Genomic DNA, 13,835 nt, shown 5'->3' with positions numbered 1-13,835 from the left:
CTCTATCCCTCCCACACACTCCCACGTGGCTGCCTCTCCATCTGTTTGCTCCACCCAAATCTATTTTAAATCCATTGTATTTCCTCTTTATACGGACACAATTGAGCATCACACACACACACACACGTACATGCTGTATTATGCAGAGTGTCCTCAAAACCAGCTGAGGCGGTTGTCTCTGCGTTAAACTCCTGGCCGGCTGCTAATCCACAGCAGCTGACTCAACATCATTAGTCGGGCTCGCCTCGCTCTACATCAGCCCGGACATCTATCTAATGTCCCCACGTAGCAGTGGCAGCCCCCAAAAACAGTTGCAGGTCCCGCAGGTCCCGGCCTTAACAGAGCTTCCCTTACTGACCCGTTGTACGCATCTGTTCCTCTGTGCGCGCATACTTTTGAACGACTGCTGTTTTCTCTCTAAGGAGCCGGTTTGAGTTTGACCGACACACACATGGTTGACGTCAGGTCTTATATTTAGATATATAGATCTTTTTTTATTTCAGAATCCATGATGTCATTTTCAGAGTTCTCAGTTTCTTAGACAGAACTTCCACTTGTTGGCAATAAGTAAAAAAGGCTTTGTGTGTGTGTGTGTGTGTGTGTGTGTGTGACCTTTGTTTCCTCTGACAGAACGGTTTCGCTGTAGTTCGACCACCTGGACACCACGCTGAGGAGAGCACGCCTATGTAAGTAAACACAAAATCTGACCAGGACAGAGGTCAGCTGCCGCCTGGTTCATAACACTTTTATCGAGCTTGTCCCTCTAGACAAGTGTCCTCCATATTGTCACGTCAAAGTTTCTTCTTCATTTCTGCACAACAGACCCCAAAGTGTTATTCTCATAGTGAGATTTACTTTGATAAGATACTTCCAGTACTGTGTTGTTCAATGTTAATTGGGCTGTTCTCTCACTGTTCACTTTCAGGGGCTTCTGTTACTTCAACTCAGTCGCCATAGCAGCCAAGCTGCTGCAGCAGAGACTCAATGTCAGCAAAGTCCTCATCGTGGACTGGGTGAGTTTCTTGTGTAATGATTTCCTTGAAAATACGTCTCCTAATGCAATGAAAATGTTACTCGGTTGAAAAAACGTATATTTCAATAATCCTTTTTTTCGGTTGCACTTATGCTATATTGCTATCTAGGTCAGACACTGTCTCTTTCACCAAAGTATTTTCTTGTAGACGGTAGGAAGAAGTGTGTAGGAGTCCTGCTCCTCAGCGGCGTCCCTTGCTGCTCATGGCCATTCCCAAAATCCTTTGAAGCGCCTTTTCATTTCCTCTCTGTCTGTCACAGGGAGCGTTCAGTGTGGCAAACTCGCTGTCATGCCACTAAAGACGACAGCGGCATTTTTAGGACCAGCATTTTAAAGCATTCCCGGAATGTAGACGGTGAGGTCACTCGATTGATCTCGTCTTGCTCGCAAAAGTGAACCTTTTTTTGGAAGTTGAGGGTTTTATTGAATTCTGCTGAGCGTCCCGTTTTGACACCACGGCAGGCTGCGGCGGACCTACTGATCATCCGCCTGGCAGTGTTTCAGTGTCCGTGTGTCGAGAGTTGATAACCCCGTTCATGCAAATGTTACAATGTCCTGTTGGTGACAGCCTCTGTTATGTCCCTGGTGTTAATGACACCTCTTCCCAAACTCTCTACCACATGCCACTCGTAACATCTTAACCGCTCCCTTTTCTCTCCAGGATGTTCACCACGGCAATGGCACCCAGCAGGCCTTCTACGCAGACCCCAACGTTCTCTACCTTTCACTGCATCGCTACGACGATGGGAACTTCTTCCCCGGCAGCGGAGCGCCCGACGAGGTGGGGAGGAACCCCGCTCCGTGTCCCCGGTGGACCTGCCACCCCTGTTGCACAAAGTAACCCGGCCTCGTTTATCCGTGTTGTAGGTGGGCAGTGGAGCGGGTGTAGGCTTCAACGTGAACATGGCCTTCACTGGAGGACTGGAGCCTCCCATGAGTGACGCAGAGTACCTGGCTGCTTTTAGGTAAGACACTGAGCGGCAGATTTGGTGATGTTGTGTCCCCCTGAAATGACTTGGAGGGAAGAATTTGCTGCAAAAAGTTGGACAAATGATCTATCGAGGCCCGTCAAGTAGGAAACCTCCTCTGAAGGCCGGGCCTGTTTATTACTTTCTACTTGCTTGAGCTATTTATAACCTCACAGACACACGACACGCATGCAAAACATAGAGGGATTCTCCACAGACTCTTTGAAGATGATCCCGGCTTTGCAACTGTGGGTCCATCTGGCCCCGAGCCAAAGGCCTGGAAGCAGCAAGGCGACTGTCTTCTACTGGCTTTCAGCACGCAAGACCTGTTTTAAACTTGTCAATAACACTTTTTTCGAAATGGTACTTGAGCCATTAGGTTTTGACTGAACACAGATATCGTACAAAACTATGCAACACAGGCTGAGTAATCTAGATTTGTAGTACCCGTGTAGATCCCTCTAACTCTTGATCCTGCCATAAGTCCCAAATCTCAATTCAACAGTGTCCTTTAAAGAGACACACAGGAAAAAAGCATTTTTTTGTAGAAGGTAGGTAGAAGCGTCTAGGAGCCGGCGTCCCTTGCTGGTCATGGTCATTCCGAAAATCCTTTGAAGGGCCTAAAGGCCTACCTAGGCCTGTGGTTTAAACACCACACCTCCAGTTTGTTGTGCAGGCTTTAGGTTCAACATTTAAGTCTCAAGCCTAAAATGATATAATGTTGACGCCATCCCCATGGTTCTGTCTTTTAAACTTTGGAAAGCCAAAGCCAACGACATTGTACAACTGTTTTCACAGGCTGTGTAGCGGTCCTTGTGACATAAAGCAGTAAGGGTGCCCCTGTGACTCTCACTACTTTATATCACAAGGGCATTGGAGATGTTCCATCTGTGTTTGAGTCGTTCAATGCACATTTAAGTTGACCAGTATAACATCAACCAGCCATCTCTGTAAACATCCAACTGCAGTCACTTAAAACTCAAACCAGTAGGTTTGCTGTGTGCTTGTTTGCTCAGGGGCCCATGGATCTATATATTAATGTTGAGGGGCTTCTATTGCATTTCTACCTTGATTTTATGTGATTCTTCTGGTTACTAATGAGAAATGATGGAACTATTCATAAACCTCACAGGACAGCAGCAAACCTTTCCCACAGCTCATGGATTTACTACACGCACAAAGAATCCTGGTTACAGATACTGGATAGTCTTGTGTTTATACAAATGCCCATGCTGTACACAAGCTCCCAACGGCAGAAAGCTTCGGTTAAAACTTCTATGAAGATGCACGGATGTGCACACAAACACAGAGAAACAAATGGTCAGAAGTGCAGCTCTTACATCAGCGTGCTTACACATTTACAGCCACACGCACGCATAGACACCTGATACACACACTCTATACATATATATATATATATATATATATCGTCTTTCTTTCAATCTCATTGTTTATCCGTGTGTTGTGGTCCTCTCCTTCCTCCCTATGTCTTTGGGGGGGGGGGATGTGTGCCTCGCAGCCGGCACCGTCCCATTCCTCCACTGGCCCGCGCCACGTTGCATTTGCTGGGGCTCAAGTCTGAGCCTCCAGAAAAACACAGAGAAAAAAGATAAGAAAATTGGCCCTAATGAAAACCAGAAGCACTCTTCCTATATTTCTCTCTCTCTTTCTCTCTCTCTCTCTCTCTCTCTCTCTTCCTCCTTTCACTCCCTCTTCTGCCATGAACTTGGAAAGACGAGAGAGGAGGAGAATTAAACTTAATTCAAAACAGCTCTCTGCAGCGCCAGATGACAGGGCTTTGAAGTGTAAGTGTGCGTGTGTGAGGTTTTTTTTGCTCTCTCCCGCTCTCTGTTTTTTTTATGAACGAAGAAGGAAAGCCTTGAAACTCTGGAGTTTAACCTTTTGTTAACGGGCATGATGAACACTGCTCCCTCTGAAGGACAGTCTATACTCTGTGGGTCTCCCCTGGTCCTTTACTGGAGGATCCCTCCAGTAATAACTGCTCAAACGCTAGGAAATGTCTGGTAATGGTGATTGACCAGGGTCAATTTTGGAAGCTCGTTTTGCAAAATGGAAAGTTGAACTCAGATGTTTCTTTTTATTTGACGGATAATATGTGTTTTGCCAAAATGGAATGGAAGAATATTAGATGATTATATTGTTAGTTTATTCTACTATATGTTAACAGGAATGATGATACCTAAAATATGTTTAGAAATGTCTACAGTTTGCGGTACACCACCGATGCCGCATTTTAGCCCTTTGCCGTCCATGTTAGAAGCCCGGGGAACGTTGGACCATGAGGCATGGCCAAGAGGAGGAAAAGGATAAATTAGGCACCTGAGCAATTACACAAAGATGAGTAGTGTAATGAGGGGAAGTTTTCCTTGGCTCAAAAAGTCTCCACTAAGCCTTCAGATCTACTGCTGCATTAAACTGTGGGACTTAAAGTCATGATGGTTGATGACTGCCAAAACTTGAATAGGTTCATCAGAATCAGCGGAGGAATAAATAGTCTGAGTGGTCTATAAAATAGAGCCGATACTACGAGGGCTTGATGGTCAAAGAGATCTTTTGTGTTTGCGTACAGAGGCAAAGATGCTGGTCACTTCCTTTTTGTAGGGGAAAATGACGTGTTTTTCTCTTGATTGAAGTTTGATTATTCTCATCCTAATTAGTCTCTCATTATAGTTGACGTAGCATTTAAAAGTCCGTCATTTGCTGAGGTTTCTTAAGTGTGAGAAATAATCCTGACGATGTCAGCCTTGGGGAGATGAGGGAAGTGTAGGATCCACGGTTTATGGACCTCCGCGGCATCTTTTTAGTCTCACAACCAGCATTCCAATAAGCTGATGTTGTGACACATGCACGCTGTTGCTATATAAACTAAACAAAAGTGTGCACTAAATGCTTACACAAGTAGCTCCCCTCACAGTGAGAGTGGTTTTAGTCGCCACCTCTTGACTCAGGATGGCCACGTTGTTACTGTTGTAAACTCTCCCCTGCCTTAATTAACATGGAAGCTTTTTCATAGCCGCATGCATAGTCTCTGATTCACAGATAATTAGTGTTCTTAAAGCCACCGGTTTCCCTTATCCAGTGTGCGAATTTATTCCTGTGGGTTTTTATATCCTTAAATGTCTGAATTGAAGGGGGGTGTAGGCTAGAAGTGATGACAATTCATAGTTTTCATTGTGACTAAACTGTCTCTTGTCTGTTCAAGGGTGGAAGAAGGAGTGTGGGGAGCCCTCGGTGCTTCAAGGTTTCCCCCTGCATGCATGCATGTAGCCAACTACTTTTAATGTGGGGTCTTTTATGGCCCAAATGCCAATGGGCAAAAGCTGTGTGCGCGTACGTAAGCTTATAAGTAGGTGGAAACAAATGTAACACGTGCAATAAAATCTGAAACTGGAGCGGAAAAATATGAACTTCCATTAGCAGAATGGTTATTTCATATAATTGTCATACAGGTCTGATTCCAAACATTGCATCATGTGACCGTTTTTAGACACTTTTGCAAGTGCCGTGGTGCTAATGGAGCAACTGAGTCTCTATTTAGTCATATCCTTTCTCCCTCTGTGTTTTCTTCGTCGACTGCTCCCCCACAGGCTTTGTCCACTCACTCATTGACTCAAACGTTACTTCCCTGTACTATTCTTGATCTTCGTTACATGACGTGTTTCCCTGAAATATTGCCAGATGCACGCTAACACACAGTAACGCACACACTCAGTGTGTTCTTTCTTCATGGGACTAGCAGTAAGCTCTGAATCTCCCGCCTCTCCCTCGGACAGCTGTGTGTACGTATGGGTGTTGTGGAGTGGCGGCGGGGGGGGGGGAGGGGTTTGCGCAGTTTAGGGTTATAATTTGGTGGCTAACAAGAGCTGGAAAAAACGGTGGCCTCCGGAGTTCAGGGCAGGCTGCTCCCCCACAGCCAGAAAACCATCGGCGTGTTCCCGAGGTCAGCAAAGTACAGAGGACCTGCGACGGAACCCTGTGGTACTCCGTCACTTGCAGACCTCACCAAAACACTGCTTGCCCAAATGTCCCAGACCGCCAGAAAATTCCTCTGCACTCAGAGTAAATCTATGAGAACCGCTTGTTTTGCCATCTGGATAGTTTATAACTATTTATGAACTGCGTCCTAAACCAGATACTATGAACTGTTGTACTTTATATTATGTGTCAAATGTCTAACAGTGCCCACCCTAGTTCAGTGATCACTCAGTATGGCTGATTCTAATTAATAGTTCCCTTTACAGAAACCAAAACTAGATACAGAAAACCAAACTTAAACACTTTACCCAAGGATAAGGCCTAGCAATATAAAAATTAGGAATACTTGCTTGCAAATGTTTTGCATTTAAACTGTCCATACCGGCAGGGATGCAAATTTGCAACAGTTGCCATCATTTTACAGTAACTGTCACTCTGAGCTGAAGGGTTGTGCTTCTGTACTCTAAGCTCCTTTCTTGAGTTTAACTTGATAGAAGTATGTGGGAGTAATTGTGTTTTTAGTAATGTTTACCTTACCTGACTTATAACTGGATCAAACGATTGTGTATATCAGCGTTTCCCAAACTCAAGAATCAGCCCAATTTGAAATCTGAAAAACTTTTGCAGCCCACCCAAACCTTTAATCACAACTCTAATCAAAACATAAACTAGGGATGATTAAATGACTAAGAATTTAACCGATTAAAAATGTATTAACCGACAATGTATGTTTTGTATACCATTTTCTCCGGAGCTCATATATATTTACTTTAATACTACAAGACGGCGCCCCATTTGACATATTTTATTTTAATTTCAAACTTTTCAAAATTGAAAATTAAAAACATTTTATTTATTTATTGTAAATGATCTCTCCCGGCCCACCTGCAGTACTTTCGCGGCCCACCAGTGTATATAATCAAAAAAATGAAATGACTGATAAATCCTAACTAGTGTAATGTGATTTAAGATAATGTGTCTTTTAAAAACACACACACGGTGTCGCGATACAAACCTGGTTGGATTTTCCAGCCACAACCTGCAGTGAATCATTACATTACCCGACGTTTAGATTTATGTGCATGGCACAAGCACACCATCCCCAACAGCTGTGTGTAAAAGGATTCTGGTGCACAAACAGGCCTTGTTGACCACACCCATCCAGCATTAAAATCACCCTGCATAATTAACACACACACGCTATTATATCTGTCCTTCCGTTTCCCCTTTTCACGTAAGGATGTTGTAGTGAATTGCTGCCCCGAAATTTCCAAACTTCTTTCCACTTCAAGAAGTGTAGGGTATCATTTTCTCTGCCACACACATACTGTATATACAACTCATTAGGTGGATGTTTGCCTTGAAAACCATGAAAGGGAGGAAAAGCCATAAAATAACTAAAGTGCAGCAATGGAGACATGTAGAATATCTGCTGGTTGCAGCATACAACCATCACAACAGGGACACTGTGATGGTAAAGGCATACATCTCTGTCCACATTTTTATAGTCCTCTTGCATACATTACATTTTCCTCTTTTGTCCAGCTTGCCAGCAGCAAGACTTCTTTTAGCACAAATATTAATCATTTTGCAGGAAATAATAATAGTGTAAAATATGTTTTATGGTGTAGCTTTTTAAAATATGGTGAAGTTCCCTCAGTGCTCCACTGCTTGTTTCTCTCGAGTCTCTGTTTACTTTGACACAGTTAAATGTAATGGAAACACGGTAGTTATATAAATTGTTTATACAATATCAATCTCTTCAAATCTTGAAAACCTGTGGTTTTCATTTGTCTTTTGAATGGGTTGAGCAGTAGTCGCAATATATAGTTGATGCATTTTGGAGCAGTTCATGTTTGATTGAAACCAAGTCATCCTGTCCTGCAGTCAGCCCATTAAATAGATATCACTGTTGCAGCTGCAAGCTACTCCGTTGATGAAAAGCAGCCTTACTTTTTGAAATGTCTGCTTCGGAAAGATGTTGCTCATCAGGGTAAATTGAGGCCCGATCTCAATCCCAATCTTCACACTCACAGACTGACTTGGAGGTGCGCTTCTGCAACTTCCGTGAGGTCCGTCCCACTGTCAAATCTCCAGGTTTTTTAGGGCTCTCTGGTAGACATTTTGAGCCAATTTTGGACACTTTCCATAAGTCTGCATTTCTGCAGACTTTGTCCAAGGGAATGATCTAGAATTCATAGCAGGGGGTAACCAGTGGAAGATGCAGACATAAGAAAGGGTACACAAAGAGGAAGGCACTGCCTGGAATATTAAATTAATGATCAGGGAGTTGTCATGGTAACATAGTATGTTGCAGAAAAAGGGATATCCCATTCGTATTTAGATGATTTCAAGCCTCTCACTCTTAACAATTTACCAGGTGATGTCAGTGAGTCCCTGAGGGTTCTGGGTCTAAAGTCTTAGGGGGGGCATTTGCTCTCTACCTCACCTAGTGTGTGTGTGTGTGTTTGTTGAGACACTAATACTGGGTACTTTTCTTTCATAGTTTTTCTTTCTTTTTACTTGCATACTGTTGCATGGGTTATGCATTCAATGTGGACACACTGTCATAACATTTCCCTCTCTTATTTGTGTACCTCCTGTGCAGATTATCTTGTGTCAGAGTTGCCAGAAAAGCTTGCCGTCTTGTACACTGCAACGTTTTTTTTGGGAAAAACTGCATTGGAAATACTTTTGGGACATTCTTAATCTCTTTCTGGAATACTTAATAGTCCAAAGTGAATCTCTTCTTTGTGGCCTTCCTGCAGGAGGGCAGCCAACAAAAAGGGAAAAAAAATCATGCACTAACAAAGTGTTCTATTTACACTAAAGCCACAATCATTGGCTAGAGAGTACCGACCATAAATTCATTATTTCGTTTTTCCTTAGGACGGTGGTTATGCCTATTGCCAACGAGTTCGCCCCAGACGTGGTTCTGGTATCGTCGGGCTTCGATGCGGTGGACGGACACGCCCCGCCCCTCGGAGGATACAAGCTGACAGCCAAATGTAAGCGCTGACCACAGTTACATGTTAATCTTTCTAATTCCTTGAAGGATGCATAACTATTTGAATGTATGTCCTTCCCCGTCTCACTTGTAACGTGCCCTGCCCGTGCACCGCAGCACGGCATAGAAGCGGCGGCGTGTTTATTTTGTGCCTCCGACTTGCGTATTCATAACGAGACCTTGGCGTGCCAGCAGAGAGATTTTCTAAAACCATCCCGCAGATCTGAACCGAGACCAGGGGTCTTGGTTGTTAAGGGGGTGATACGGGTGGTTAGAGAGGATTGCAGAAAGAGGGGGATATGGGGAGAATTTAGGGGAAAAGAAAGTATTCCTGAATGCATATATTGAAAAACTCCTCTCATCCTGAGAGCAAAAGATCAGAGACTGCGACCGAGCCTAAACGCAAAGCCGCACTTATTAAAATTAAACCTGGCTCTTATTATGGCTTGTTTTTTGGCCCCCGGTAAATCCACATAGTGCTTTCTTCCCCTCTTTCTCTCCCTGACGCAGTCACCCCCTTTTTCTCATCCTCGCTCAAACCCTTTTTATTTCTTTGATCAATATCCAAAAAGGAAGTCAGAGCTTGAACACACTGCTCCCCCGTCTCATTCTTCTCCTCCGTGTCCAGGCTTCGGCTACCTGACCAGGCAGCTGATGGGTCTGGCAGGCGGTCGGCTGGTGCTCGCCCTGGAGGGAGGTCACGACCTCACGGCCATATGTGATGCCTCCGAAGCCTGCGTCTCTTCTCTGCTTGGCAACGAGGTAAGACGAGAGCCGAGAGGCGTTCACTAGCTGAAATAACCACGAGTCCCTGACAAACCTATGGCTGCTGTTTACGACGACATATACACTCAACAATGAGCCCATGAAATTATGACCTGGTTAGTCTCTGCTAAAATGGGCATATTATTGTAACTTTAGCAATATAGTATACAAGACAACTATTTTTAATTAAATCTGTTCTGATAATGGCCCTAATTAACACAAAATGAGTGTAGTTTTATGTTTAATTGCGTCAAAGTGAACATCTGGAGCAGATGAAGAGCATCTGGTTTATTTGTGCTGTCAGCGTGACATTTTCACAATGCAGTTGCTTGTAATTTTCATTCATTGCTGCATTTCCGGAAGCAAGTAATCTTCACTTTAGAAATCAACATGCTACAAATATTTAGAAATTAAATTTAGAGGTGTCTGAAGTTTTTGCTGCTTCTGTCCATTATTCTTGCTGCATTGCTTTGCTCCCGCAGTTCTTTTCTGTGTCTCAAACCCACTTCAAAACACCCAAACTGATCCTTTTAAGTTAACAGTGAGATTTGCGTCCACTGACTAGGTAACTCACAAGATAGTCAAATCAAATTCTGCCCTTGAATGAACTCTTAAAGAACGACTTTAGCTGCCAAACAAGTGCGTCAGGTGTATCGCGTGGCCTTTACACGCGATACACCTGATGCACTTAAAATACTCAACACTTTTACGTAGAGGAGGAGAACAAAAGTTCTCCTTCCGTCCAGTGAGGAAGTCAAAGCAACACACACACACTCTCTCTCTCTCTCTCACACACACGCACAAACACATGAGAGGGAGGTGATTTCCAAGCAGAAGGTTAATAGTGGGAGTGTGTAGGTTAGGCCGAGGAACTGAACAAACATCGTTGCTCTGTGATTCATGGCGCACAACAGGATAGCAACTCCTCACACAATCACACCCGCCTCCTCTTCCTCTTCCAGCTAATAGAGAGGCTGGAGTGCTTTTTTGGACGAGCTGCTCAGTCCTCCCCCCCAAATTATGCGTCCAAGATATCCCAGTGCATTTATTAAGCACAACTGAGTCGTCGTGCTGAAGGATTATACACCTTTAGAGGAGGAAGAAGGTGTGAATGTGAACTTTCTATCGAGCTGCATATTTTGGGGGATCATCTGTGCAGTCTGACGCGTGTCTGTGACTGGATCTCTCAGCTTGCTCGTTGTGATTTGTAGCGATGTCCTCGACCAAAGATGCCAACCCGCCAAAATCCCAGGTCGAGTAGTCAGGCGGGAACAGGTAGAGCAGGAACAACAACAGCATCCGCTGGAGAGCTTGGCAATAACGCACAAGACAGGGCAAGTGTAAGTGAGGGCACCTAAATAACGAGGGACGGAGGGAAGTGCTGATGTTAGGATTACATTCCCAACTTTATTTATTACGGTTTATGTGATCCCACAAGATGTGCTTTTTATTCTCGGGGGCTTTTACAAAACCTTCATGTGTCGTCCAATTTAAGACAATTGATTGTGAATGACGGATGCAAACTTCACACGTAGGCTACTGTAGCTGCTAAAGCCATCATCATTCACTCTGTGAGAACAGCCACACTAATGCACATGGGTCACACTCATTCGGCACACACACACACACACTGCGAAACGTTGGACCTCATTCCGGACACATTAATATGGAGTAATAATGAACTGGTGTGGAAACATGAAAGACAGTGGATGGTGTATCGGGATGATTAAAGGTTGTCGCTGGGTGTGTTGACGCAGTGTCGTAAAGGTAATTCAGAAGTAAGCAGTTCATCAAAACATATCAGACAAAGTTTACCTCACGTCAGCCTTTAATTCAAAACCAACCAATCCTGGTTGGTTGATACGAGTCATCGATTGCGTTTGAGCTCATATGATTAGCCTTTGCATTTGTGTCAGCCTTGTTTCCATTCCTGGGCGTCTTGTTCCAGCCCTGCAGACAGCAAGAGCTATAAAGGAGTTTTTGGAATCGTAAAAAAAAGAAAGAAAAACAACTGCATGGCCTCGTTCCATGTAGATCTTGGAGTCAGAGCTAAACAAAAAGAACAATAACATGAGAACACATTAATAAAAACTCACTGCGACCAACCAGCCCCTCTGCTGTGTGGAACATGAAGGCACATACCGCTGCAGACAGATTAACCAGCAATAAAGCAGTGCGGAACACGAGGAAATGTTATTAACCCTTGAACGTGAAGAAGAAAGCACTGCTACGTGCCAAAGCAGGCACACAACACACAACGGCTCTGCTGGGGCACGGTCCCGCATTAGCTCTTATTACTTGTGTTTACTCGCACTGTGCCCACCAGTGACTCTTAAGTCGTAGGGTAACACTGCCATTACAGCTGGTAAGGATTCGGGAATTCAAGGACACTTGGGCAGGGCGGATGCTTTTAGCTGTCACGGAGGTTAGTACTCAGGACTTGAAGGACGCTCTCGTTACTCACAGCACCGCCCTGCTGCAAAAATAATGAATTGGACCGAGGGGTTTGCTTCTTGGGTTTCAGCCTGCGGAGCGCCGGCCTCAGCGGGGGTTTGGAGGAGGTCACTGGATGGGTGCCACAGGGAGCTGAAAATGTGAAAATAGGCAGGAGGCAGGGAGCGTCAATTGAATCCGCCCTGCGGGACGCCCCTCTCACCCGGGGCCCCCTCACTGGTACACATCTGAAAATGGTTACCCTCACACCTCTTCCAGCGGGGTCAGCCTGGGCCCAGGGATCAGATAATGAAAGGGAAATGGAGTAATCATTTGAAGTAGGAAGGGATGGAGCTATTGTTATGAAGCAGACTCACACAGAACCGTACCTATGCAGGTCTTCAAAGTCTGCAAAGGAAGGAATTCTTAATCGTACAAAGGATTCCGGATACGGATCATTTTACATATTATAGGTGTGAATTTAAAAAAGAAACAATGAAAGTCATCATGACGGAAGCATTGGAGTAAGAGTTGTGCAGTGCCCCCCCCGAGATGACTTCGATAAGGCGACAAACGAGGCAAATTACGACGTCGTTGACTTGAAGTGAAGGCATAACGTTCCCATGACTTTTGCCGGTTGGCTATTTGGCAGCGAGTGATGTCAGCCGCTTGAACAAAGGCAGATCGTTCAGTTGTGTGGAGCTTTGATAACCGATAGCAAAGGGGGAGAAAAGAGGCTAAAATGACCCCGATCAGATCAAACTGGCAGGAAGCAAGTGTTTTTATCATAATCTCAGCGAAGGTCTCTGTAATGGACTTGGAATGTAGCTGGAAAACGTCAGTGAAGGATTGAGCTGGAGGGAGATAAAAGGCCAGGCGTTTTTTCTAGAATTTCTTTCTTTTTCTTATTTGCTGACAATGTCCGCTATGGCCTCAGATGGCAAATGAAATCGGAATGAGAAACAGAAGATATCACAATAAATCAAATTTAAGCTCTTTGCAGCATCACCACCAGGTTGACCAACAAGTCTTTAAATCTGTCCGAACAGTCGAATGAATGATAGACTTCTCTGAATGTGTCCACTGGGCGGCTTATTTCTAGAAGATGTATTTGAGTTTGTGCGTGTGTGTCTGTGTGTGTGTGTGTGTGTGTGTGTGTGTGTGTGTGTGTTGGCTGACTGTGAATGGAGCGGATGAGTAGGCTCAGGCATGGGACCACAGCTGGATTAGCTGGTCAGCTGTGCTTTTGTTTATAGAACTTCAAAACTCCCCGAGGGTTTGTATTGTCTGGACGTCATGAACGTAGCATATGTGTCGCTTAAACTACGAAATGTGTCTTGAAATATACTGTAAATGTCGGTAATTATTGCCATTTATTCCACCAGTTTGGAATGGGGTATGATATATTTTTCTCCAGTGCAGTGGCAACCTTTACATTGGGTCAAAACTTCCTAAAGGTCTTCCTTGTAGCCTCTTCACCGTCTCTGTACCTCCAGCGTTTTACTGCTTGCTAGTGTGACGGATATATATCTGCTTTTATTAGCAGGTTAATACAAGCTTTGTCATAATGAGCATTAGGTTTCCTTTGAAAGCAGCTCAAATTAGCTGGGAAAGAGAGGGATGGAAATTGCTG

At 44.4% G+C, this 13,835-nt stretch overlaps 1 protein-coding gene across 7 annotated transcripts in view; it reads left to right on the top strand.

Moving 5' to 3' along the window:
• hdac4 (histone deacetylase 4) overlaps positions 1-13,835 on the top strand; it is a 93,155-nt gene that overhangs the window by 70,305 nt on the left and 9,015 nt on the right. For all 7 annotated transcript variants that reach the window (XR_013453125.1, XM_078091411.1, XM_040201305.2 and 4 more), the window contains 6 exons: positions 631-686; positions 926-1,013; positions 1,695-1,814; positions 1,901-1,998; positions 8,887-9,005; positions 9,633-9,766. Coding sequence is in view for 6 of the 7 variants with exons in the window: in XM_078091411.1 (XP_077947537.1) it covers positions 631-686; positions 926-1,013; positions 1,695-1,814; positions 1,901-1,998; positions 8,887-9,005; positions 9,633-9,766 (615 nt within the window). In the remaining variant the exon portion in view is untranslated. The remainder of the gene's footprint in view (positions 1-630; positions 687-925; positions 1,014-1,694; positions 1,815-1,900; positions 1,999-8,886; positions 9,006-9,632; positions 9,767-13,835) is intronic.

Source organism: Gasterosteus aculeatus, chromosome 16, assembly GCF_964276395.1.
Source record: "Gasterosteus aculeatus chromosome 16, fGasAcu3.hap1.1, whole genome shotgun sequence".
Classification (NCBI taxonomy): domain Eukaryota; kingdom Metazoa; phylum Chordata; class Actinopteri; order Perciformes; family Gasterosteidae; genus Gasterosteus; species Gasterosteus aculeatus.
This window is presented reverse-complemented; position numbering and strand designations above follow the sequence as displayed.